General features: G+C 37.9%; 1 protein-coding gene across 6 annotated transcripts in view; it reads left to right on the top strand.

Moving 5' to 3' along the window:
* The window catches only part of UNC5D (unc-5 netrin receptor D), a 155,884-nt gene that overhangs the window by 108,871 nt on the left and 23,911 nt on the right, over nt 1-23,102 (top strand). For 4 of the 6 annotated variants that reach the window (XM_083812026.1, XM_083812024.1, XM_083812027.1 and 1 more), the window contains 5 exons: nt 6,559-6,739; nt 7,588-7,755; nt 8,706-8,870; nt 17,095-17,280; nt 20,489-20,866. In XM_083812026.1, the coding sequence (XP_083668152.1) occupies nt 6,559-6,739; nt 7,588-7,755; nt 8,706-8,870; nt 17,095-17,280; nt 20,489-20,866 (1,078 nt within the window). Of the gene's footprint in view, nt 1-6,558; nt 6,740-7,587; nt 7,756-8,705; nt 8,871-11,654; nt 11,688-17,094; nt 17,281-20,488; nt 20,867-23,102 lie in introns of all 6 variants that reach the window. The other 2 variants (XM_083812029.1, XM_083812025.1) reach the window with 2 other exon arrangements.

Here is a 23,102-nt window from a genome sequence, read left to right as displayed (position 1 = left end):
CATTACAAATAGAGATGTACATAAAAGCTGTTATCTTTCCCCTTATACCTATTCCAGAGCAGATATGAAATTCTTTTTTTCTCACACCTCCCCCTACGACATTAGCCTTTTTGCCCTTCTGGATTATTCAGCAGTATCGGTTTTTGGTAGGGAATTTAAAGCACACAAAGAAAAATGCTTCCTTGCAACAACCGAGTGCATCTCTTCAAAGAGAATGTTCCTGTGCTGCTTCCACAGTATGGCCAACGAGAGTGCAAACTGATTTATGAGTTAATCAATGTGTCAGATTTTTGCAATGAGATTATAGATTCAATCTAACGAAGGACAAATATGCTTACCAGAACAGTATGACTGTGATTAAACGATTCAGTAACAATATTCCCTCAGTGGATTAATTTTAAAAAATGCAGCAGGTACAGTTGACCTGCTTCCTTTGTGTTGCTAGCAGTAGGCTCCTTGCAAGGAAGATTAATGTTTTTTGATGGTTTTGATAAAACAGCTGTGTGATCACAAAGGTAGATGTGAATGGTTTGGGTCCAGCAAACTGGCTTTAGTTTTTTATTAATCTCCCACGATGACTTATGCTGATGGGAGGCTTCTCGTATGTATTTGTTCTGAGTATTAGAGTGGAAAGCAAAATAAAACTGTAACAAAGATACGCTGCCATCTTAATTCGTCATTGTAATTGGAGCACCTGCCCCACCTATACTTCCATTCTAACTGTAACAGCAAGGAAGATTTCTCAAGCTAGACACTGGCACTTCTAGAAATACAAATTTCATGCTAGATCTAGCTCAGTCTTGAAGGGAATGTATCTTGCTTCCTTCCATAAAACACTAGGTCACTGCAAAGCCATTTTTAATAAGGCTTTTAATCTTTTAAATAATAAATCTTTAATCTTTTAAAGATTTGGGAATATGAGACTTAAATCTATGATAAGGTAGAAAGAATTTTTTCTAGCTTGAGGCCTGAACTGATTACTGTGGGGGGAATATTCACAAAAGCTAATGTTAGCCTAGTGATATAATCTCCCTAGGCTTGCTGTAGAGTCGGTAGAGAAAGTGTCAGAAGCCTGCCATACCTGCATGAGGAGGAGAACCTACTGCAAGCATTCTTTATTAAAAGGAATTTATTTGGAGAAAAGTAATTATCTTTCCTTCACACATGTTTTACTCTCCAATTAAATAAAAGCTTTCAGATAGGCATTAGATATTTCGATTTTAGAAGTTCTCAGCTCTGCCTTTTTTTCCTTCTTTTTTAATGAAAAGGTGGATTTTCAAGGGGAAGACAGAGTATTGCCTAGTTCTTTTGTATATATTGACAGTGTTCCTTTTGTTCTTAGGGAGCTAAGAGCTCACTTGGAGATGCCTTCTATATTATTTATATTGAATTGCTTAAGCACCTTAATAGGACACAGCAAAAATGGTATTGGAAACAACTTCAAGATTATGTTCACTGCTCAGCAGTTGTCCTTACAGCAGAGTACGAACAAAAGATCCAGAGAAGTGTCTCTGAGTCCTGCTTTCATGACTTTTGGTCAGTTTGGATGGCTTAGTTCTGTTAGCTCTTGGTCAGTTTGGATGGCTTAGTTCTGTTAGCTCAAAATTTCATGTCCAAACTTCATTCCTCCCTATTGAAGTTTGTGGGGGAGGATTGTTTATTTCAAAACCGGATGATAGATCTGTCAAATATTCCTGACAAAGGACAGACATAAAAAGGCACCTACATTCCTGATTATTTTTTGTTACATTTTCTTTAAATAGTCTGTGTACAGAGATGCGTTTCTCTTGTATCATTTTCTGCCCCTCCAACACACTTTTTTTGTGCTCTTTATATCCAACTTTAACATAAATAGAAATATTTAACAGCTTCATTCTCAAAGTGGTTTTGGATAATATATATTATTAGGTTACATTAGGTTTTGTCTGGTTCACGGAAAGACAGTTTCTGCCTCAGCGCAAGGGAAACATAAGATAGTGGAGACGAAAATTGTGTTTCGTGTAATTACCTGCAATCTCATGAGCAGCAATGTACCTGTTTACTTATTGCATTCTGTACCAGACTTTCTAAATGCCAGTCTGCTGTGCTTACATGTAAAATATCAAGCGGATCCAGGACTGATAAAACATTTTTATCCGAAAGATGCAAAACTGTTTTTCAGGAATGTGATGAACAGTGGTATTGGCTTAAAGGAAGGCTAAGGATGTATAAAGAAAGGTTAAGGATCTATTTACTGTTTTCTCCATCTGAGAGAGAATATTTAAAATCTGTAAACTTGACTACTATATAAGAAACATTTGTGCTGCCATAAGTCAGGTGTTGACCTTTCCCATCTTAAAATCATGAAGTGTTTATCTTGCATACAGAAAGCAATTGATTCTTTCTTCAAGAGGAGCTGACATTCTAACTATATTATCTCTGATATATGTGTACTCAGGTTATTGACCACATGAGAAAGTCAGATGTGTTTAAAGGGCAGGACAGTATAATCTAAAAGCGGGAATACCAAGGTCTTTTGTCTTCTGACCTATAAAATTATCATGTGTGCCCAAAAGACCGCTGAGTTGTATTGCTCCTGTTGGGTGTTAAACTCTTTATATTCTCAGACAAGATACCCTGAAAAGAATAGCAAATATAGCCGTGGGCAGCCAGCCAGCTCTTGGGATGTTTAAATTACAGCAACTGATGAAGAACCCTTAAGGTGTAAGATCTTTTAAGGCCCGTATCTGCTATCTGACATACTGTCTTGTCTTCAAGGTTTAAATACTAAGTTTGGTATTAAACCAACAACAACAAAAACACCAAGTAATTTCTATTACTGTAAATAAGAATATTCTTAAGATGTCTTCTTACAGGATTTTTTTACAGGAATTGTAAAAGTTGTACAAATTTGGCAAAGGAATTGAGAAGCTTACCCACAAGAGCGTTACTTCCTCACCTGGAGTTAGCCACCTTTTCTCCCTGAATTTCACAGGTGATGTCTGTGCAAAGGCCTAACAAGTGCCTGTCAAAGTGAAATAAAATGCTCCCAGTGATATTGCCATCAGGCTCAAAAGCAGCTGAGGTTTTGGGGCACAGGAGCCACAACTGTAGCCCCTAAAATGGGCAGAGTTTCGAAGGAAGTGAGCAACCTCCACCAGCACCTTCCTCCAGTTTCTTAACTCAGCTGCGGTCCTGCTTCCGCCAGTATTCTCATGGGTATCTGTGATTCCCCAGAGTGTTTGGACTTGCTGTATGGAAGAGGTGTGTCCATATTATCTGCGTGGACACACACAGAAATAAGGATGATGTACATACATCACTTACGTTGCACAGCGAGACTCCCATCACCTACACTAACTCAAATGGCAGTTGTGGTGCAGCTGACAGGGTTTTTGATGTTGTATACAGTAGCCAGAAATACGGATGAGATGGATAAACGTTATTTTTCAAGAAATAAAGAAATAATTAAAGAGAGTTTGCTAACTCTCATCTTAATCTACCTAGGATATGGTGTATTTAGCTGATTTCATTTTGATAATGCTGTAAGCTTGTCTTTGATAATTGCTTTCTGTAATTGGAACAAATTTATGATTACGCTAATTCATCTGCTGCCACCCAATACGTAGTAGCTGAGTTAATCCATATCTGCCCCTGCATTTCTTTTGTAAATCATTACGTGATTAGCCTTTGTTAGAAATTGATGGCAGTATTTTAATTCTGAGCAGATTTTATTTCAGGGGGAAAAAGATCTCTTTTTATAAACTTACTGCAGTTATAGACAGCCATTTTAGGTCTAGTTCAAGATAAAACACTTAAGATCTTCAGACAGACTAATTCCTAAATAGAAATGTATTTGTGTGTTACAAGCAACTTTATGACCTCCACTGATGATAAAGCAAGTGAAGTTAAATGCTAATGAGTTTTGAGTCTGTTCTTCAGAGATGACAAGTTGGCAGCTCAGATCACATGCCTCATTTTATATGGAGATACAGCGAGTTTCTTTGTCGCCTTTATTTTGCTTGGTTGTTGTGTGTGTTGGTCGTGTATGTGTGTGCTGAAATTCTCCAAAGGTTGCACCACAGCAAATAAACAACAACAACAATAATTTTTCCTTTAAATTCATCTTAGTTTTCCATCTTTGAAAACATTCATCTGCTGAGGTTGAAGCAGTCATCTTCTAGTGAGGAGGAGGCTGGAATTAAAGAGTATTCACAGTGTCATCGAGCCTCCAGATAAGAAGCAAAAAGCAATGCACGCCCTCATTTACAAATCATCTTTTGATTGCTTTCACATTTATGTTCCGTCTGTTTAATGTTCTCCCTTCATAGCGAACATCATTCTTTTAAATGCTTTGCATTAATGTAAACATTTTTCATTCACCATGCCTCGCAGTCCTACACGCAGTGAAGAACATAGCAGGATGCACTCCCTCCTGGAACAGTTATCTAGAGGAAAAACAGCTCGAGGTGCCAAAGTGCGAGTGTAACAGTAATCAGGACCTGGAGCCTTCCTGCCCCACAAAAGGCCCTGATCTGATGAGAGTCAAAATGCAAAATCACGTGGATGTATCCCCTCTGACAATTAGTGCTGCAGTTCCCTCCAAAAGGGAAGCTCCATAGCAGTAGGTGGATGACTTGATCACGCCCCATTGTACTCACACCAAAGGGAAATGCAATACAACTGCGTGAATACATTCAAACGGATATTATTAAGGGAAGAGTTCGGCATTAGGGGGTTTGGTAAGGTCATTTGGCTGCTGCTCCGGAGTGGTGGCTGGCCATCTGCTGCCGTGGTGGCAGTGTCTGTCACGGCACTTAGCCTGGGGAAGGAAAGGAGCCGAGTACGAATGCTAGCCGTGACATTTCCTAGGGTGCTTCTAGGAGTGGAAAACTTTTGTGAGGGAGATTGTTTAATAATATTTGAGAGACAAAAACAGACCAAAAGAGAAAACAACAATAACGAAACCCAGCACTGTATCAAAGCTTTAAGAGAATGCAGAAATAAAGACAGAAGTCTTAAATGCTTAATGGAACCTTTGATGATGACGTTCTGGTTTTGTTATTTTTGGCTAATTGCAGGTTGAGAAAAGAGTACATTGAACTAAAGTCTACTTTCTGTATAAAATGTAATATGTTTCATATTCATCTAGAGCCTCTTGTAACAGATGTGTAAAATATTCACTTTATTTACTCCCAGAGTCACCAGGTAAGGTAGCAATGCCACAAACCCCAATTCTTTTCAAGGTAGGTTCCCAGCTGACTGCCGTGCTGCAGAGATGTGAGAAGCAACAGATACGTCAGTCCCACACCTTCTGTCCCCAGCTAACCAAAATGACTGATGCTACTGGAAGGGGAACCTGCTGTCTGGCATGAATTCTAATTGGCTTTGATGGTCAGCTTTTGCAGATTTGTTTATAAACTGGAAAATCTACAAATTGCAGACCATCTGCGCAGAACAGTGTGCTAATGAATGCCTGTAGCTAGCAAATCCATAAGCTCATTACCACAAAGTTACAGGTCCTTCCACAGGTTCCCAAATGAGGTTATTCATCAGAACGGAGATGAGAAGGGTATTTGACTTCAGAGTACAGCCATACCTCCTTCAGGTCTAGAAAAGCTATTAAAATGAGTCACATTTGTTCAGTCTTCTAATAGATTCTGCTTCTATTTTTAATATTTCAGTTCTGTAACAGCAGCTTACCATGCTTTAAATATTTTGTTTAAATGTTTCAAGTGGTGAAATGCCTTGCAGATAATTCCTGGGTCTACTCAGAAATATGCTGGTTGATATGAGATGTGTTGAAATATATTATAGATAGCATTTCACAGTATTTATGTACCTTGACAACAAATACTAATGGCCTTCTAGTTTAATAATGTTTATTTAAAATGAGAATCTGTTGTGATGACAGGTCGTCCGCTGTGTGCAGTGTTGAGCAAGTGATTTCATCCTTCTGTTTCTCTCTCAAAAATATTAAATTAATAATACCCCATATTAACCCTATATATCAACGAAGCCTAACTGATCATTGTCCAATGGTTTGAACATGTGAAATGCTGTATATCAAGAGTAATATTTTTAAACACTTCTTATTCTCTCTTGTCAGATTTTTTTCTTAGAATAAAAATCATTCTAAGTTCCTAGCCCATACCTCCCTCCCCTGAAGTTAAAAAATAAAATAAAATAAAATTGCTGTTCCTTAGTTGACTTTCACTTGGACTGCTAGTCTCCATTTACTTCCCTCCCCCTTTTCCCAGTAGTACATTTTCCTTATAATCCATATTCTTGCAACTCTGAACCAGCTCGTTGCCATTTATAGTTCTTTTAATATTTCCTATTTTAGCATTTCATTTGGTGGGTCTTTGCTAATGAGGCTCCAGGCTCTTCAGAATAGGATTAGTTTCTTTTCTGAGTTTGTGAATGTCTGCCTTGTTGGGAATCCCATCCTAGCTTGATTTTTATCTTAATGTTTATAATAAAGATCACAATGGCATCACTGAAATACAATTTTGCAGGCTTCCTGTTTCCATCTTCCTTTTCCTATGTCACGTTCTTGTCTTCTCCGCCCCTCTCCAGGTGGAGTGGCTGAAGAATGAAGAGCCCATTGATTCCAACCTGGACGAGAACATTGACACCAGAGCAGACCACAACCTGATCATTCGGCAGGCACGTCTGTCTGACTCTGGGAACTATACCTGCATGGCTGCCAACATTGTTGCCAAGAGAAGGAGCATGTCTGCGACAGTTGTGGTTTATGGTTGGTGAAAATGTGATAATTATGGAAAAGCTTAGATGTGCGTGCTTTTTCTGCCTGGTTATATTTTTAACGTACAACTGGTTCTTAATCAAATGGCTAACCTCATTCCTGTTATGATGAATTTTAGTTCTGTTGCTCAAGGCCGAGCTCATGCCTGTTGTTACAGTGGTTAGAGTTACGAGTTTCTTGTTTGTGACGAAAGGTTCTAGAAGCTATGTCAGTGCTAATGATCCTTGCTCCAGATATTAATAAGATCCAATTATAAGGTAAACCACCCCAATAAGTCAGGCCTGTATCAGGAAACAAACACATGCCTAGGGAGGTACTTAAAGGGCTTCCTTAACTGGGGTTCTGCAGTGTACGAGCATTGCCTGGTAAATCTAGATGTTAGACAGCAAAGCTAAAAAGAGTATAACTGTTCCTTTATTACCACCCCCCTGTTGCTCTCCCTGTTTATTATCGCATGTGAAGTTTTATTGGTAGAGACAGAGCATTCCTAAATAATCCTGTTTAAAATAATAAAAGTCTTGTTCATGATTTAAATGAAGCATGTTTTAAGAGAATTGATGTACTTGCTTTTACCTTTCCCTCTGAGTCTTCCCATGAGTTACTGTGCCTCTTAGCTTATTACTCCTCCAAAATAAGTGTTTGTGTTCTTTGACACCATGGCCTTCATGTAGTTGTGTCCTGATGTTTTGTAGGTGGCAATGGCTCCTAGTTCAGCTTGGAATTTACCTGTAGAACATCATTCAAAAGTAAAAGTTTGCTTTTAAGTGATGTGAACAGATTTGTTGCTCAATGAATCTTAGAGCACCTTCTGCAACCACTAACACGTTTGTGTTTTGCAGTTAACGGAGGCTGGTCGTCGTGGACTGAGTGGTCAAACTGTAACGCGCGGTGTGGTCGGGGCTGGCAGAAGCGATCACGGACCTGTACTAACCCTGCTCCACTCAACGGAGGTGCTTTTTGCGAAGGAATGTCAGTGCAGAAAATTACCTGCACTTCTCTTTGCCCTGGTGAGATATGCACAGACCATTATGGAGTAACACTGACTGTCACACTTAGGGGAGACCTTTTTCTGTCTGAAATGCCTGGTAGACAATTGTGCTTTGAAGAGCCCACTGAGGTCAAAAAGGCAACTGGAAATACGTGCATCCTTCCAAGTGAACAAAGCCTCCCTTACCTGATTTTGGAATTGGGGTTTCACGTATACAGCTAAAGAAAGTTAGTGTAGGATTGTGTACATGGAAATTTTAAGACTCGATATTTCCATGGATCATAGCATAGCCTGTTTGGGTTTTGGTAAACCTCTCTTCTAGCTTTTATGAATTTTTAGGTACAGCATGTCCTGAATTGGTATTTTAAGAATTTAATATTATTTATATTTGTCTGTGAGTTAATCTGACTTTTCTTCAATCTGATTTATACATGAGACTGTGGAATTTATTCTCATCTGGGACAGGGTCAGAGGCAGCTGTATATCAGTTAGCAAAGCAACGTATTGATCCATCATCTTGCTCAGGGCGTTAGCCAGAGGTCTGCAAGGCCAGCTATGTGTTTTTTTTTTTGTAAACGTCAACCTCATTTTCTGATATGATAATGTGTGGCCTGTCTACATCAGCCTGTTTTAAGGTAGAATTTGCACTGAAACTTTAGAAGCTAATAGCTAGGTGGCAAAGGAAATGTTTCCTCCTGCAGTTTTTAATGGCCTATATTTGCAGGACTTTGTACACCGGTGCTATTTTAAAAGCTTTCACATTGCATGTGTGAGGTGATACATTCTAATGCAGAATTTTAACTTCACATCTGACACGGTATCCAACTCTTGAGAAATAAATATAGTGTTGTGTTTTACTTGGTGTGACCTGAGGAGAGATACAAAACAAATTTTCTTTGTAGGAACTCTGAATTACACCAGTTTGATAAGCAATGACAATGTTTGGTTTTTTTTCCCCTTCCCATACAGTGGATGGAAACTGGGAGGTGTGGAGCGAGTGGTCTGTATGCAGCCCAGAATGCGAGCATTTGAGAGTTCGGGAATGTATCGCACCGCCTCCTCGAAATGGAGGAAAATACTGCGAGGGCTTGAGTCAAGAGTCCGAGAATTGCACCGAAGGGCTTTGCATTCAAGGTGGGTATCCGTTTGCACTGAAGTAGATTTAGGAGTTATGGCTTAAAACAGATATAATTTCTCTTTCTAAATGTAATGTCTATGAAAGTTCTTATATTGACTACATTTTGTGAAGTATAACTGTTCTTTTTATAAGGTGAGAGGGGAGTTAGGGAAACTGAACTAACAACAATAAAATTAATTTGAAGAGAAATATAACTGAAGGTTTCTCTCTGCACCAGCAATTTTTTACCTAATATTGGAACCAGAAACTGGTATTTTGTGGGAAGATTAAAAAAAAATCTACTCCAATATAATTTGGTGTTGAGAGCGTTCTCACTATTAGTCCTTGTATACAACAGTCTTTCACTGAAACTAACTGAGCTAAGCTGTAAAAGCAGAAGCTAAACTCAGTGAATCAGAAGCTGTTGCTGTTCAGTAACGAGTGGAACTGAGATCAACTCTAGCCTGCGTGCTCCTTGTGCTTCAAATAAGCTCGTCTCTTCCTTTTGCTGTGATGGGTAGTAATAGCAAGTATGTGTTGGTTCTGAAAGTTGAATTCCTGTATGCATTCAAATAGATGGAAGTATTAAGTGTCTCTTGTTTCTTTCATCTTGGAATGTGATACCATTACTCCTTAATGGGTTGTACTGTATATATATATATATATATATACACTTCTGTCAAATTATTTTTAGGACCATAATTGCTTTCTCAGCTAATAGGAATTGATGCAATTACCCTATTTTTTAAAATCTTTCTCTCGTTCATCTTCCAATATGTGCCTTTCCTGCTCTGCTTTTCATCCCATCGGGAATTGTGAAGGAAATGCAGTGCAGCGCTTCAGATAACTAATCTCTTGGAGGTTATCAGGCACAACTTGTTAACTTTGTTCCTTTCATGAGGCAAAAATAGCAATGAAACATTTCTGTGGTTAACAAGTAAGAACTCTAATGAAAGTAAGGATGAGAATGTAAGATGCCGGAAATATGTGGCCCGATTCTGAACTGGCAGGAAAAGTTCTAATTGCTAGCAAGAATTTTCAACTTGAAGTCACTAAATGCAACAGTGATAAAACAGAGCCTACTCTCAGGTTACTCCTTATTCAGTTCCTGAAGAAAAGATTGGGAATAACACAGAGAAGAGATTGGGAATAACACAGAGAAGGCATCCTTTCATTCCCAGAAGATCTCTCTTTCTTGTTGTTGCTTTGGTTTTTGATTGTTTCTGGATGGATCCAGATAGCCCAGTCCTTAACTGAGGAGCAGCTGAAAGCACCTTCCTTGCAGGGAATGTGTACTGGGATGTGGAACGGTTGAAGAGAGAGAAACCGCTTTGCAGAAGACAATTATTTTTGTTTTGAGCTATGTGAATGATTGCCAGGCCCGCCAAGTTGGGATAAAATGGAGACTGTCTCCATCTGAAAGCAAAGGTCGCTTTGACTCAGATGATCTTAATAACTTAGTATTTCTTGCATATATTTCATTGTTTATTCCCTGCTGGTATTCTCAGGAGTATACATTTCCTTGGTGGGTTTCTCTCTATCTTCTAGAGGTGAAAACTTTTTCATTGCTTAATAGAAGAGGATTTTATAGAGTTTTTTATTTTGCTTTTATCTATTTGCTTTAAAGTTGTTTTTTATAACTTTAGAAACTATCGATTTCTTTTCCCAGTGCCCCCAAAAAAAAAAACACACAGGCTATAAGGAGATGAACTACAAACTTTTTTTTATTTATTTACTAACGCATCATAAACAATTTGTTTTTTTCATTTTTTGACCAGTTGTGATACTGAATATTGCCAAGAGGCTTCTGGATCTAGCAATCTCACTAGTTTATATGGCAAACTCATTTCAATTCTACTGCAGTTTTCTGTAGATACCAGTCTGTGTCAGCAGCACAGAGTTTATTTCCATTACGGAGACCAACTCTGATACTATTCATTCAGTGTTTGCAAACACCATTTCCTCACTAAAAAAAAAAAAAACTCTCAAAAAGAAAAGAAAAAAAATAGCTTTTTGGCAAAGCCAAAAACCATGAAGCTTTTAAGTTGAATATTATTAAAGTGATCAATTTAACTAAAAGATAACAAAAGGCATTTCATGACCATTTGCTTACATTGTCATGTACCAAAAAACTGCGATGAACATCATGGATCTTGACATGGTTCTAAGGTAATCTAAAGATTACTTTTTTAGGTATAGGTTATACAGGATAAATCAAATGGTTATTATGAGAGAGAGAGAAGGCTCATTTTTGAGAGAGATGCACTAGTATATAGAATCTGCTTTATAAAGTTAATTTAACATCTATAAATATACCCTTGCATATGTTTCAGTACTACATTGGTTCTCTATGTTATTTATATACACCTATAAAGGTTATTATTTGTGTGTATTTAGATACATAAATGTGAATATATTGTACATGTTGATAGTTTATAAACATACAGAGAAATAATTAAATCGTAACTGACTTCGTTTGCCAAGTGATCCACTTCAAAGTACTGAACTTGCTTGTTGCTGGGGTGCATAATACTCTAAAATAAAGGCATCCAAAAGCTAACAAATACTTGAATTAACCACATGAGAAATGACTGCAAAGAAACATCCTGAAAGAGATTTAGAAAAAGCAGATGAAGGGAAAAATATGGACAACATAAAATATTCATATTGTCAGCAAACAAGGAGAAAATGTTTCATTTATAGAGCTAGACAGAAGCGATATAGGAAATAGATATGCTCCATGTAAATTTATTAAGTGCAACTTTCTCTCTTTCTCTCTCTCTCTCCCTCTCTCTCTTTAGATAAAAAACCTCTTCATGAAATAAAATCCCAAAGTAAGTTATTTTTTTCTCTTGTAAATATGATTTTCTCATCTTCTCTGCCATTCTGTTTTATTTGTTTAGGAACTAAATAAAACTGAAGGTTATATGAAAGGCTTTTGCATCTGCTGAAAGCATCTTCTTAGCGACTTGGTGATCATAGGTTTTAGACTAAAAATAAAAGAAGTGACTGTGCTTCAGTAATTTTGTGTCTGACTGACTGAGAGTCATTTCTACAGGAATGCTTATCTTGAAATTGATCTTTTGAGAACTTGCGATGGGGGGCGGGGGGGGGAGCAGTAATACAGGAGTTCAGCTTGCGTGCTTCAAATCTCTTTCCACCACCGGCTCTGTCTGATCTCGGTCAGCTCACTTCACCTTGATTTATCAACCGGTAAAGGGCGTTGGTATGCTGTGCGCTGTAAAGAGTGTGTATGTATATTTATATATCTTTCTGTGTATATAAATTTATATGCTGTTTTCAGGGGCTCCTATCCTACAGTCTGTTTCTCACTCTCCATTGATTTCAGCAAAATTTTAGTTTAAATAAGAGCGGCACATGTGAATTGAGCTGACTAACTGAAAGATTTCATTGAAAAAGAAAAGGCACTCTTCTCATCAAAGCCACCACTTGCATGAGGCCTATCCTCTTTTAAAGCTGAGACATTGCTTTTCTTTTATAATCCATACACAAAGTTGTGAGGATTTCTCACAGCTTAATTTTCAACAACAACAAAAAAAAATCTTTGAATTTTGACAAATACATTTATAAACACATTTTTGGCTCACGTCCTTTAGAGGACGTGGAAAGAGAATCCATCTGTACTGTGAGATGGATGCAATTGTTAGTATCTTCTTTAAAGAGATTTTCTTCTGTATCATAAAGTGTGGGGTTTAAATCCGAGTATTCCTCCAAGATATAGGTGCATAGGGTCATGAGATTATTTGAAATTTTATGGAACTTGGGCCCTAAATTAAGAAAGGAGTCACATTCTTGCTGGAGTCATCTCCTGATGGGTCGCATACAACCGGTCTGCGCTGTGACTTAGCGCAGGCAATTGATACACTTTTGTTTATCTGTGCTGTTCCCATTTAATTAGAGAATCTTGTAAGAGCATTAGTTAAATTGCTTTAATTTCTGATTTATTAAAATAGAAACCTTAATGGGATTGATTTTAGCATGCAAGGTTCCTAGGAGAATTAAAGGGTTTCTTTAGCTGTGGGGTTAGAAACACATGATGCAGCTTGCTGCTGTTCGGTGAAACAGGAACTTCATTTAAGACTACATGAATCATCACTGATGCAAAATCAAAGTCAATTATGAAGATAATTGAGAAACAACCTGTTCTACTATCTAGCCTTTTCCATTATTCTCTGACTTTTAGTCCTTGTTCTTGAAGACTCGCTATATGAAGAAATGGATTTCATATTGCTAAAGGGTACCGAAAGTAAGAGAGGTGGAAAATTGGGGGAGGATGGGAAGCTAGAAGAAGCTTGCCTATCTCCTAGCAAAGTCTAATGGGAGACTGGGGGAAATGTATGCCCTGCATAGCTCCTGGAAAGCACTTATTGTAAATGAGATAATTTAATCAATTACGTTTCCTAATGTACTAAACCAAATGTTTCATTTTCTGCTTCTGCACATCTTAAATTATCTTCAGGTGCTTTATGAAACTTAATCATAGTTAATAGAAACTTCATTACCATCAAATGTGCTTTCAATAAATGTTGTGTAACAGTGTCAGAAGGTGGAGTGAAATACAGGCTAAAATTAACACCAACATGTACCCTGTAACTGAAATGTATGGAAATCTTAGGTTTTTATAACAGTCACTGCCTCCACTGGGCTGGGAGGATGCAGTCCATTAAATAGTAATTGGCTGACTGTACATGTTTTCTCATTTTGTTTGTTTTTCTTTTTGTTCCCTTTTGCCGAAAAGTAAAAGCATAAATTACCTACTTTCCCTAATTTCCCATGCTTTCTTATTTAATTTCTACAGCTGAATGGAGAAATAAGAAAAAATAGAAAGGGGAAGAGATTAAAATTACTTTTAAGATACAGTATTTTTTTTAAAGAAATACTGACATCCTAAATAAAATTGAAAGCTACCTTTCCTAAGCAGTTGTGTTCCACAGGAACAATCCAAAGGAATGCCATGAGAATTGATACCCTTTTCCCCTGAAGTCTGTGTGTTCGTTCCCATGGGTTTGTGGATTTTATTTTTTTTTCTCCCAATTTAAAAGAGGTAGATAGCTGTGGGAACACTTGAATAACTCAGGGCTTCTATGGAACAGAACAATGATAATTTTATTAAAGATAAGGAAATTCAGAGAAGAAAAACTGTAAGGAGTTTTTAATCATATACCTTACAGAAAAGTGTCAAAATCATGTTCTAGAGTTACCTGAAAGGATTTGATGAAAACAAAATTTTTCCTTGAATCAAACTAATCTCACTTTTTCAATTCTGTATTCTTGCTTTACTCTTTAACCAACGTGTAGTGGTCTTGTACAGTTATAAGAGCATGAGACTTAAATTATCTGACATGTGACCAAGCATCTGAATCGGTTGAAAATAAGGAGGTAAACTATTGAAGTAGATTTGGAATAATGAATTGATGTTAGTCACAGGTAAGAACTTGAAGTGTGCTGTCTGTCTGGGTTTTGATGGTGACTGTTCAACTCCTGTATTTCCTACCCATTGTCATTATGGTGGCAGGAAGTTTTTAGTGATTATTACTGGTTATTTATGCACGTTTCAGACTTTATAGCATATTATGCCAAGCAGGTAGAAGAGGTGATTCAGATTTGCAGCATTTTTTCTGTTTCAAAGTAATGAGCAAAATGGAAGACTCAAAGATGCTTTATGGTGAAATAACTACCAGGTCACTGCAGTTCTCTAGAAAGGGAAAGGACCACGTGTTATTAGATTTCTTCCACCACTGGAGATACACACCACTCCTTCTCTGGGCTTATTCATTGTACTAATTGCCCACAAAAATTAAGTCAGTGCTAGAGTTTCATAATTAATTCCCTGTATCAACAAAATAGCTTGGGAATAGAAAAGTGGAAGAAATAGAAATGTAACTGTTTGTGTACTTTTCTTTCTGTACCTGATAAAAGAGAATAAAATGGAGTTTTTAAACAGTCTGTGATTAACTGGGGGGTGGAGGGAGCGAATGGCTGCGTGGTGCTGAGCTGCGTGCTGGGTTAAGCCAGAACACACTGCCAACTAAAAGCTTACTTTCTAGAATGACAAACTTTGAGCCTAAATGGTTCAGAAAAAAATATTTTTCTCCAGTAATTTATTAGTAGAGTGTGTAGCAATTGTAATATGCTAAGAATTTGGATAAGAGCTATTTATTGCCACGTTTATTCCGTTGTGATTACTTGTCTGACATGCTACGGAAGATGGATTTATTCTGGAAGCTGTTATTTGCACAGAAACTAAAACTTGGTGACTTTTACAGTTTTCGGGGGGGGGGGGGGAGTGCTAAAAACTGAAACATTTTTTGATATGAGGTAATTTGAAAATTCAACAGCTGCAGAAGTATTTTCTAGGCTGAAAAGGTAGTCCTAGTAAACCTGATTTCAAAATGTTTATTTGTGGTTGAACGGGATATTGGAATGTTGAATTGAGGGTGACTGGGAAAAGTTAGAGAATGGGAATAGAAGGGTGGTTTCTCTTAAGGAAGTTTGACCTCAACTGTTGATTTTACTTTTGATTCAACTGCCCAACTTAAAATCAATTGCATTGCCTTATTCATGGAAAATCTCCCATGTGCTTCAGCCTACTTAAAGCAGTGTTTTCCTACTCAGTTTCTTTGCTGTTGCAATTCATATGGCGTTTTTTACTTATGTGAAGAGTACAGTTGGACTTAATTATTGCATTTGGCAGCGGTTGTGCCTTCCCAGAAAGTTTCAGCTGCTTGTATTGTTAGTTGTCAGACATTTGGTCTACATAAGAAACTGGTGAGCCAAGAAAATAAGCTTTTCTGATGCTGCCCGTAGGTAGTAATTTTCTTCGTTTCAGTGGTCTGAAGTTTCATATTCATTCTAAAAATTCAGCTAAAATAAAGTTTTTTTGCAAAAAATAAATTGTATGCACAACAGAAGCCTCCTCCCAAATAGTAATTAAGTAATTTTAATAATTGGCTATTTCTTAAATGCAAAATTTGACTTCCTGCCATGCTTCTGAACATTGCAGATTTACTGATATTGAGTAGTCTGTTTTTCCTGGTTATTTTTTTTGTCACTGTCACTTGTTATAAATAAATGCATTTTTTGTACCAAATGCTCCTCACTTAATAGCAAGAAGCAACATATAATGGGATAGCAGATGATGTACAGGATGAACACACGATTATCTCTTCCTCTAAACTGGAGTTTGGCATTAAGGGAAGTATCTAAGGACCTGCTAAGTGTACTTGCCAAGTAATTTAATTTCATGGTACGTGGTCCCAAATCCCAAAAGATCTAGAACAGCGGGACTGGATAATTCAATTACATAATATTGCAGGTTTCATTTGGATTTATTCTTTCAAAGAAATAAATTCTTATCTGCTGTAAAAAGTCTAAAGTCTTTAAAAAAAAAAAAAAAACTTGGTCGTAAGCTTAATACGCATGGCCGCAATCACGGGAAAGGCTTGGTTTTGGTTTCCAACCTGTTTCTAAAGACTGAGCGGGTGCCAGCAGGAATCCAGGAAGATTTGCAGGATATCGTCAGCCATTCGCCAAGCTTTGAGAGGATGGACTGTTCCTTCTTAAACTAAAGCTCGCACAAAAAATAAAGAATGGAGAAGGGCCCAGGGCTTGGAGAGGATTCACTAAGGTTTTTCAGAGGATTCATGACCTCCCGGATTAGCTTCAGAACTCCAAATGAAAACTTAAATGTCCCTGAGAGCCGTCAATAGGTGAAAATCGTGCTGGTACCTAAAAGAGCCCTCCCTAGCTTCAGTTGTTCCATGTTTTCCCCTTGAAGGGCTGTGTTTCCATACTTTAATGATCTCCCCTGGGCTGGAATGGGAGATGGTGGCACACCTCGGCACTCAGCCCGAGCCAGCAGTGTGCTGATGGGAGGGCTGGCTGGTGGTAAGCACCCTGCTTCTGACTGCTAAAAGTCCAATGATCTGCTTAAAAAACCTGCAAATATCGTGATGCAATCCCTAAAATGATATAAGTTTACCTGTATGGAGTGGTGTATCGGGAAATTTGCCAGTGCTTTCAAAGGCTGGCTTTTCAGCGGTCTTTTGTGCACAGTTTCCTCCTGTGATCTGCTCTGCATTTATGCCTCAAGCTCTACTTCCCTGGCCACGTGTCTGTGGCTACATATAAATACAATCCCCTTTGCTCACGGCCAGCTGGGACCAGCCAGGGCATTTTCATGAGCGTGGCTGACTCAGAACCCGCTTTTTCTCCTTTCAGATATAGAGAATGCCAGTGACATTGCCTTGTACTCCGGCCTGGGAGCAGCAGTCATCGCTGTGGCTGTGCTGGTGGTCGGCGTTACCCTTTACAGACGGAGTCAGAGTGAGTACGGCGTGGATGTGATTGATTCATCTGCACTGACAGGAGGCTTCCAGACATTTAATTTTAAAACAGTCAGACAAGGTTAGTGTTGTGATTTCATTTTCTTCTCTCCAGAGTCCCTACTACAAAGAGATACTAAGCTCATACTCAGGACGGGCTGGGGGAGGGCATTCCAGCGTAATGCGAAGCAGACGTGCCCAAAGCCACGGACAGGTAGCTACAGTACGAGGGTCAGGATCTGGTGGTTAGAACAGTAATGTCTTTTGCGGTCTGTGCTGCTGATTTGTCATGGCAACTTGGACATATAATCTTTCTTGACCACGCTCTGAGTGCTTTACAAATACTGTCACTAGATTCTGGGCTGACATTTCTGACTCACAGGGAAAGAAAAAAAAGAAAAAATGTATTTGTCTTTAGTTCCTTCCTACTCAGCTCTTCTGTTTTCTTTATTCCCTTAAAAGTGATTAGATTTTTATTGTATCATTAATTTGAGAATCCCAGCTGTACATATTTTGTAAGTTGCTGTTAGCATAGGCTGAGGTCTGTTGGAGATAAAGGCATGTAAACATCTATTGATTTTTATTTTAGTTTTTAAAGACTTCAGAAATCCACCAATACAATAAAATATGGAAGAAATAAAACCTTTTACTAAAAGCAGCAGTCAGGTGGTTTCTGAAATTATATTTCCTTTGGACAAAAAGGTGGAGGGACGGAGATAAAATGGGGATTATTTTAAGATAGTGTATTTCTTTAATTCTGTGCTGACATTATAACATCGGGACCTGCCTTATTGTGGTAGGTAGGTGGGTGTGTTGGTTGGATGTGAAAGTGTCCCCATGTCTCTTCTCTCTTCAGAAAAGTGAAACGTGTTGTAGGGTTGGGTTTTTTGTTTGTTTGTTTTGTTTTTACAGTTACTTTATTTTCTGAAAGACATTTCTCACCAAGCATAAATTGCAAGAAACTGGAAGAAGGGCTTGGTAGACAAGGAGGCTTGAAGGATGTTTACTCATTCATTTAAAAATTCAAGTCTTTAATTAGTCGTGTAATTCTCAACAAATGCCTCAATAACTTTTTTCTTTGTTCAGTTTGCCATGAAAGTCTTGTTTTGAGGCTGGGGAATAGACTGTTTGATTTCACGTTTCAAAAATATTAGTTCTGGGCACTGAAAACATCTGAGACAGCAAATTTCTCTTGTGCTGGGATGCTGTTAGTTCAGTTACTTTGGGTTCTCTGTCTGTGGGTTTTTTTAATATGATTATTTGTAAACTAAGCAATTCAGCTAAAACAAAGGCCAGTTCTCTGTTCAGTTTGCTACAAAAGGAGAGCACAGTACTGACAGAAGGACAATAGATAGTATAAAGGACAATAAAAAATGAGGCTTTTGTGTAATTCTATTCGGCTGGGTCTGTAGGACCACTAGATAAGTGTATAAACAGCGAGATGCAGTCTGTTTCTTTTGAAGCCATCTAAACTGGGTAATGTACGGGGAAAATCTCTTCTGTTATGTACTGAGAGCAAAACTATTGAAAGTACTTTGAGAGTGGGCATTTGAAATGACACTTTTAAAAAGAAAGTGAAGCTGCAAAGCAAACCATCAGAACTATATTTGTTTTCACCTGAAATCATACAGAATGCAGCACCTTGCCGAAAAAAAAAATAGTGCAACTTCTTGAATGCTAAAGCTGTTACCGGCCATTTGTCTGTAATCTGAGATTCTGTGCTACTTTGCGTGCAGCTACACAGACTGAAATAATCCAAATGTTACTCTTTGGAGAAATTTATTTATAATTTTAGCTACCTAACCTGCAGTCCCTTTAAAAGGATCGTTTTCAAGGTTGACATACAGGTCATTTAGAAAATTAGTTGAGACATCCTATATTTGCTACAAAAAATAAAAAAAAAGGAACAAGACAAACAAAAAAGACCAAACCATGTAAAGAATTCAGGTTCTAACAGTAGCCAGTGTTTTCTGATCTAAAATGCTCCTAGACGTATAGCTGGGGTATTCATCCTCCTATTACTCTCTTGTCCCACTTTCTGTTCAACCCAATTTCCCTCAGGCAAAATCTATCCTTTTGTGTAAGCTCACTGAAAAGGTCTGCAGGAAGTTGTGTTTTCACCCAGTGGGTTTTAATTTGAAAAAAATAATAATGCACTCAAAACCAGAAGTTCCTGCTTGGATTCATGCACTTTGGAATTGCCTCAAGTGCAGGAAACACACTGATCAAGTACCTGTTGGATCTATTACATTGTTTCATCTGGTTTTCAACATTGCCCTCTGTAATTATATGATATAATAATATACCCTATATTATATTCCGTTATATATAATTATATATTATATAATGTTCTCTCTCTGAGAATATGAGGAAGGAAGAGCAAAACAAAAAGGAAATGCCGGAAGGACCAGAAATAGATTTCTGATTTAGCATCTTAAAGCTCAGTTATGTAAATTTCCAATGCCTACCACGGTATTTTTCTTTAATACTAGAACAAAACAGGGAGAGCTTTTACTCTCCAAATGCAATTCTTTTTCCCATGACTGCAGTATGTACTGAGTGCATCAAACAAGTTAGTATTAGATGCACATCGGCCAGATCTCCTAAGTCTTACCTGTCTAACTCCAATTTATGTATAGACGGACAAATCAAAGTGCAGCTGAGTACTGCTTAGGATTTAAAACTGCATCTAATGGTTCACTGAAAGTGACAGTGAAATACAGACCCGATTTTTTATTTGCAGGCAGTTCTTAAGGACAGAGTGATTCAAGCTCCAGACATTGCCAAGGAGGAAGGAATTAGCTGTAGCGTGCTTGGTACCACGATACAGGCTGAAACTTAGTTTGGACTAATGGGGCACTGAAGCAGGTGCACACGCAATGCCATACAGTATACCAACAGTTCCACCAAATTTGCCATTTTTAAAAAAGAACACCAATCGTTACATGGCTAGGATATGAGTCACGGTTCTTAGGATGCCTAAGCCCATATGCATGTTATTTTTTCACTTCTCAGTGTAAATGCAGCTCATGTAGCTTAAGGGCATAGTTAAAATCAAAGGGATTTATTCATTTCAAGATTGTAACCGAAATTACTGCATGACCGGGAATGCAGGCCAGGAGTCCAGCTTACCACTTCCCTGTGCTTTATGAAGATCTACATAAAACGATGGGACATGCCCTTTCTCTAATATCATTTCTCCAGCTACGTGCTGTCCAGATGCTTCACCGGGCACTGCTGCACACTGTATAATGCAGGGACTAACTGCCTGATCCACTTCATTTCACCAGGTAACTCCCTGCTTTTGAACTCATCCATGCAGCCTGACTTGACAGTGAGCAGAACATACAGTGGACCGATCTGCCTGCAGGACCCGATGGACAAGGAGCTAATGACGGAGTCTTCGCTGTTTAACCCCCTCTCAGACATCAAAGTCAAGGTTCACAGTTCGTTCATGGTTTCCCTAGGGGTGACAGAGAGGGCTGAATATCATGGAAAGGCACATTCTGGAACTTTTCCTCATGGAAATAATAGAGCTTTTGGTACGATACAGGCTAGAAACAAGGCTACGTATATTCAGAACCTGTCTTCTATTTCAACACAAAGTGAGCTGAAGACAACTGCCATTTTTGGACACCTGGGTGGTCGTTTAGTGGTTCCAAACACAGGTGGGTAGATCCTTTCTTATTAGAAGCACGTACTTAATTTTAGATGAAACTCACTTTGCCTGATGCAGTGTTTTATTCATTTATTCTATGAATAAATAAAAAAGTAGGGTCTTCCTTAACACAAATGTTGGGAATTACATCAGTTGCCCGCAGTGGAAATGACTATGATCAGAACAAAGCTTGGGATGAGATTTTAAAAAGGCATTATGCCTATTTGAACTGCTACAGATTACTGCCTTTCTTGATGTCTTCAGCATGTAAGTCATATTAATCAAAGCTGTTGCTTACTTGGATCTTGATCCAAATGAAGCACTCACCAGGAAGGAGGTCGATATTGGATCAGGATCTTAGATAATGGGGTCATATTCAAAGCAGAGTCTACATGCATCAGCATCTGACTGCGTTAACACTGTCAGACTTCATTATGTTATTACAGTCTGCAGCATATAACAAATAAGACATCTCTGGAGAATAGCTTCCACTCTCAATGAAAACTCTAGTGTGGCTTTTATTAGCATTTACTTCTGGCTTTCTGGTTTTCTCTTTCTTTTAGCTTAATAGCTTGACAAAGTTCTGTAGTAGGGCACTTCAAAGTCAGCTGCCATTTCAAGGCTGGGCTACGCACTGAACCATTGCAGTAAAAATGCTCAATTTGCATTGTTTAAGTAGATAGAGTTTGTTTGTGACTTCAGACTTTTGTGAGACTGAATTTTATACTTACAGCGTTTGTTAAATTAGGTGAAAACATATGACAACAAATTAGAATCTAATGAAGGATGTTAAGATCATTTTCCAGCAGCATGCTAACAGCTTATCTTTTCAACTCTTTTGATCTTTTTTCAAGGTTTCCTTTAAACTCAGCTTTGATTGCATTTGGTTCATGTGTCCAGGCTTGGCTCTTTACTGGTTAAACTGCATGCTTGAAGCCTTATCCTTCATGTTTCATAAAATCAGTATCTTAAAGGTTAGCATAAGAAACACGGTCTGTATTTAGAGATGATTTATGGAAGTATGTAACTCTGGGATATAATATTTAGGGCACAATCATGCACGACATATAGAATGAATACATTTCTCCACAGACTTCTTTATGTTCAGGAATGAATATTACAAAGCCACAGGCACTAACTCATGAACGAGGAAGTCCTTCATTTATGCTGCTACTTAAAGTAATGATAGTCCCATCAATTAGATTATTTAAATGCATATTTGATCTACATGTACTTCCTTTTCCCTATTTTTATGTAAGATCAAATTTGCCAGTCAGTTGTAAATTATAGGCCAATTGTGCTGCAGCTTAGCTGAGGTTCTGCATGTATGACGTATTCAGAGCATTTGAAATGTAGTCTTCCTGTACTGAGAGTGCTGTGAAATGGTTTCATTTCACTGCCACCCAGTAGAAAGCATCCTTGTTAATTTCTAATTCATATTAGTGAATCAAAAGTAAAATCATATCACTTTGAATCACTAGCTATGTTGTATATAAACTAAAAGCTTAATTTGGTCAGGTTGTTTCTCCATTAGGAAATTCCTTGTAATCCTAGAAGTAACAGATTTGATCTCAAAAGCACAAAGAGCTTTCAAGCAAAGTTTAAACCATGATCAAGCCTTGTAAACATGGAGCTATGCAGATGACAGGATGTGTACTGCTAAGAGGAATTTATTTAAAAGAAAGAATAGGAAAAGAATAATTAAATAGAGAATGTAGAGGAGATTGTTCTGTTGCTGCATCAGATAAAAGCCTGGCAAGGTAACAGTTTTTGGTGTTTTTTTTCCCCTTTCCTTAATCAAAGATGTATGTTTTGTCTTGAATGGGATCTTCTGGGTCCCTGTGCATGAAGCTACTAGACAGTCTATTAAGTCTTCCTCTATGAAGTGAAACTTGCCTTTTGATCATGCAGATAGCTAGATATATTCAGTCTCAGTATGCGGTTCCTTTTGGTCTGCAAGATAATAGGTCACTGAGGTGAGACTGAGATAATTTCATTCTGTCTCTAAGCTCTGTAAGCCGAGAGTGCATTTTAAATTTGGTTTAAGTAAAGCTTACTGTTACAAACTGATTAAAATTAATTTATCCACAGCCTAGGGTTACAGCAACTTCAGAATCTGCACAGTCCCTGGTACTTTTAACATTTCTGATTACTTGGCAATGAGAATTGAAATTCTGAATTGAGAATTCTTTAAAAAGAATTCAGATAAATTCCCAGCTTTTTGTGGGTTTTATCAATAGCATAGG

This window comes from Anser anser (assembly GCF_964211835.1).
Source record: "Anser anser genome assembly, chromosome: 26".
Taxonomy (NCBI): Eukaryota; Metazoa; Chordata; class Aves; order Anseriformes; family Anatidae; genus Anser; species Anser anser.
Note: the sequence above shows the minus strand (reverse complement) of the source record. Positions and strands in the feature narration are given on the sequence as shown.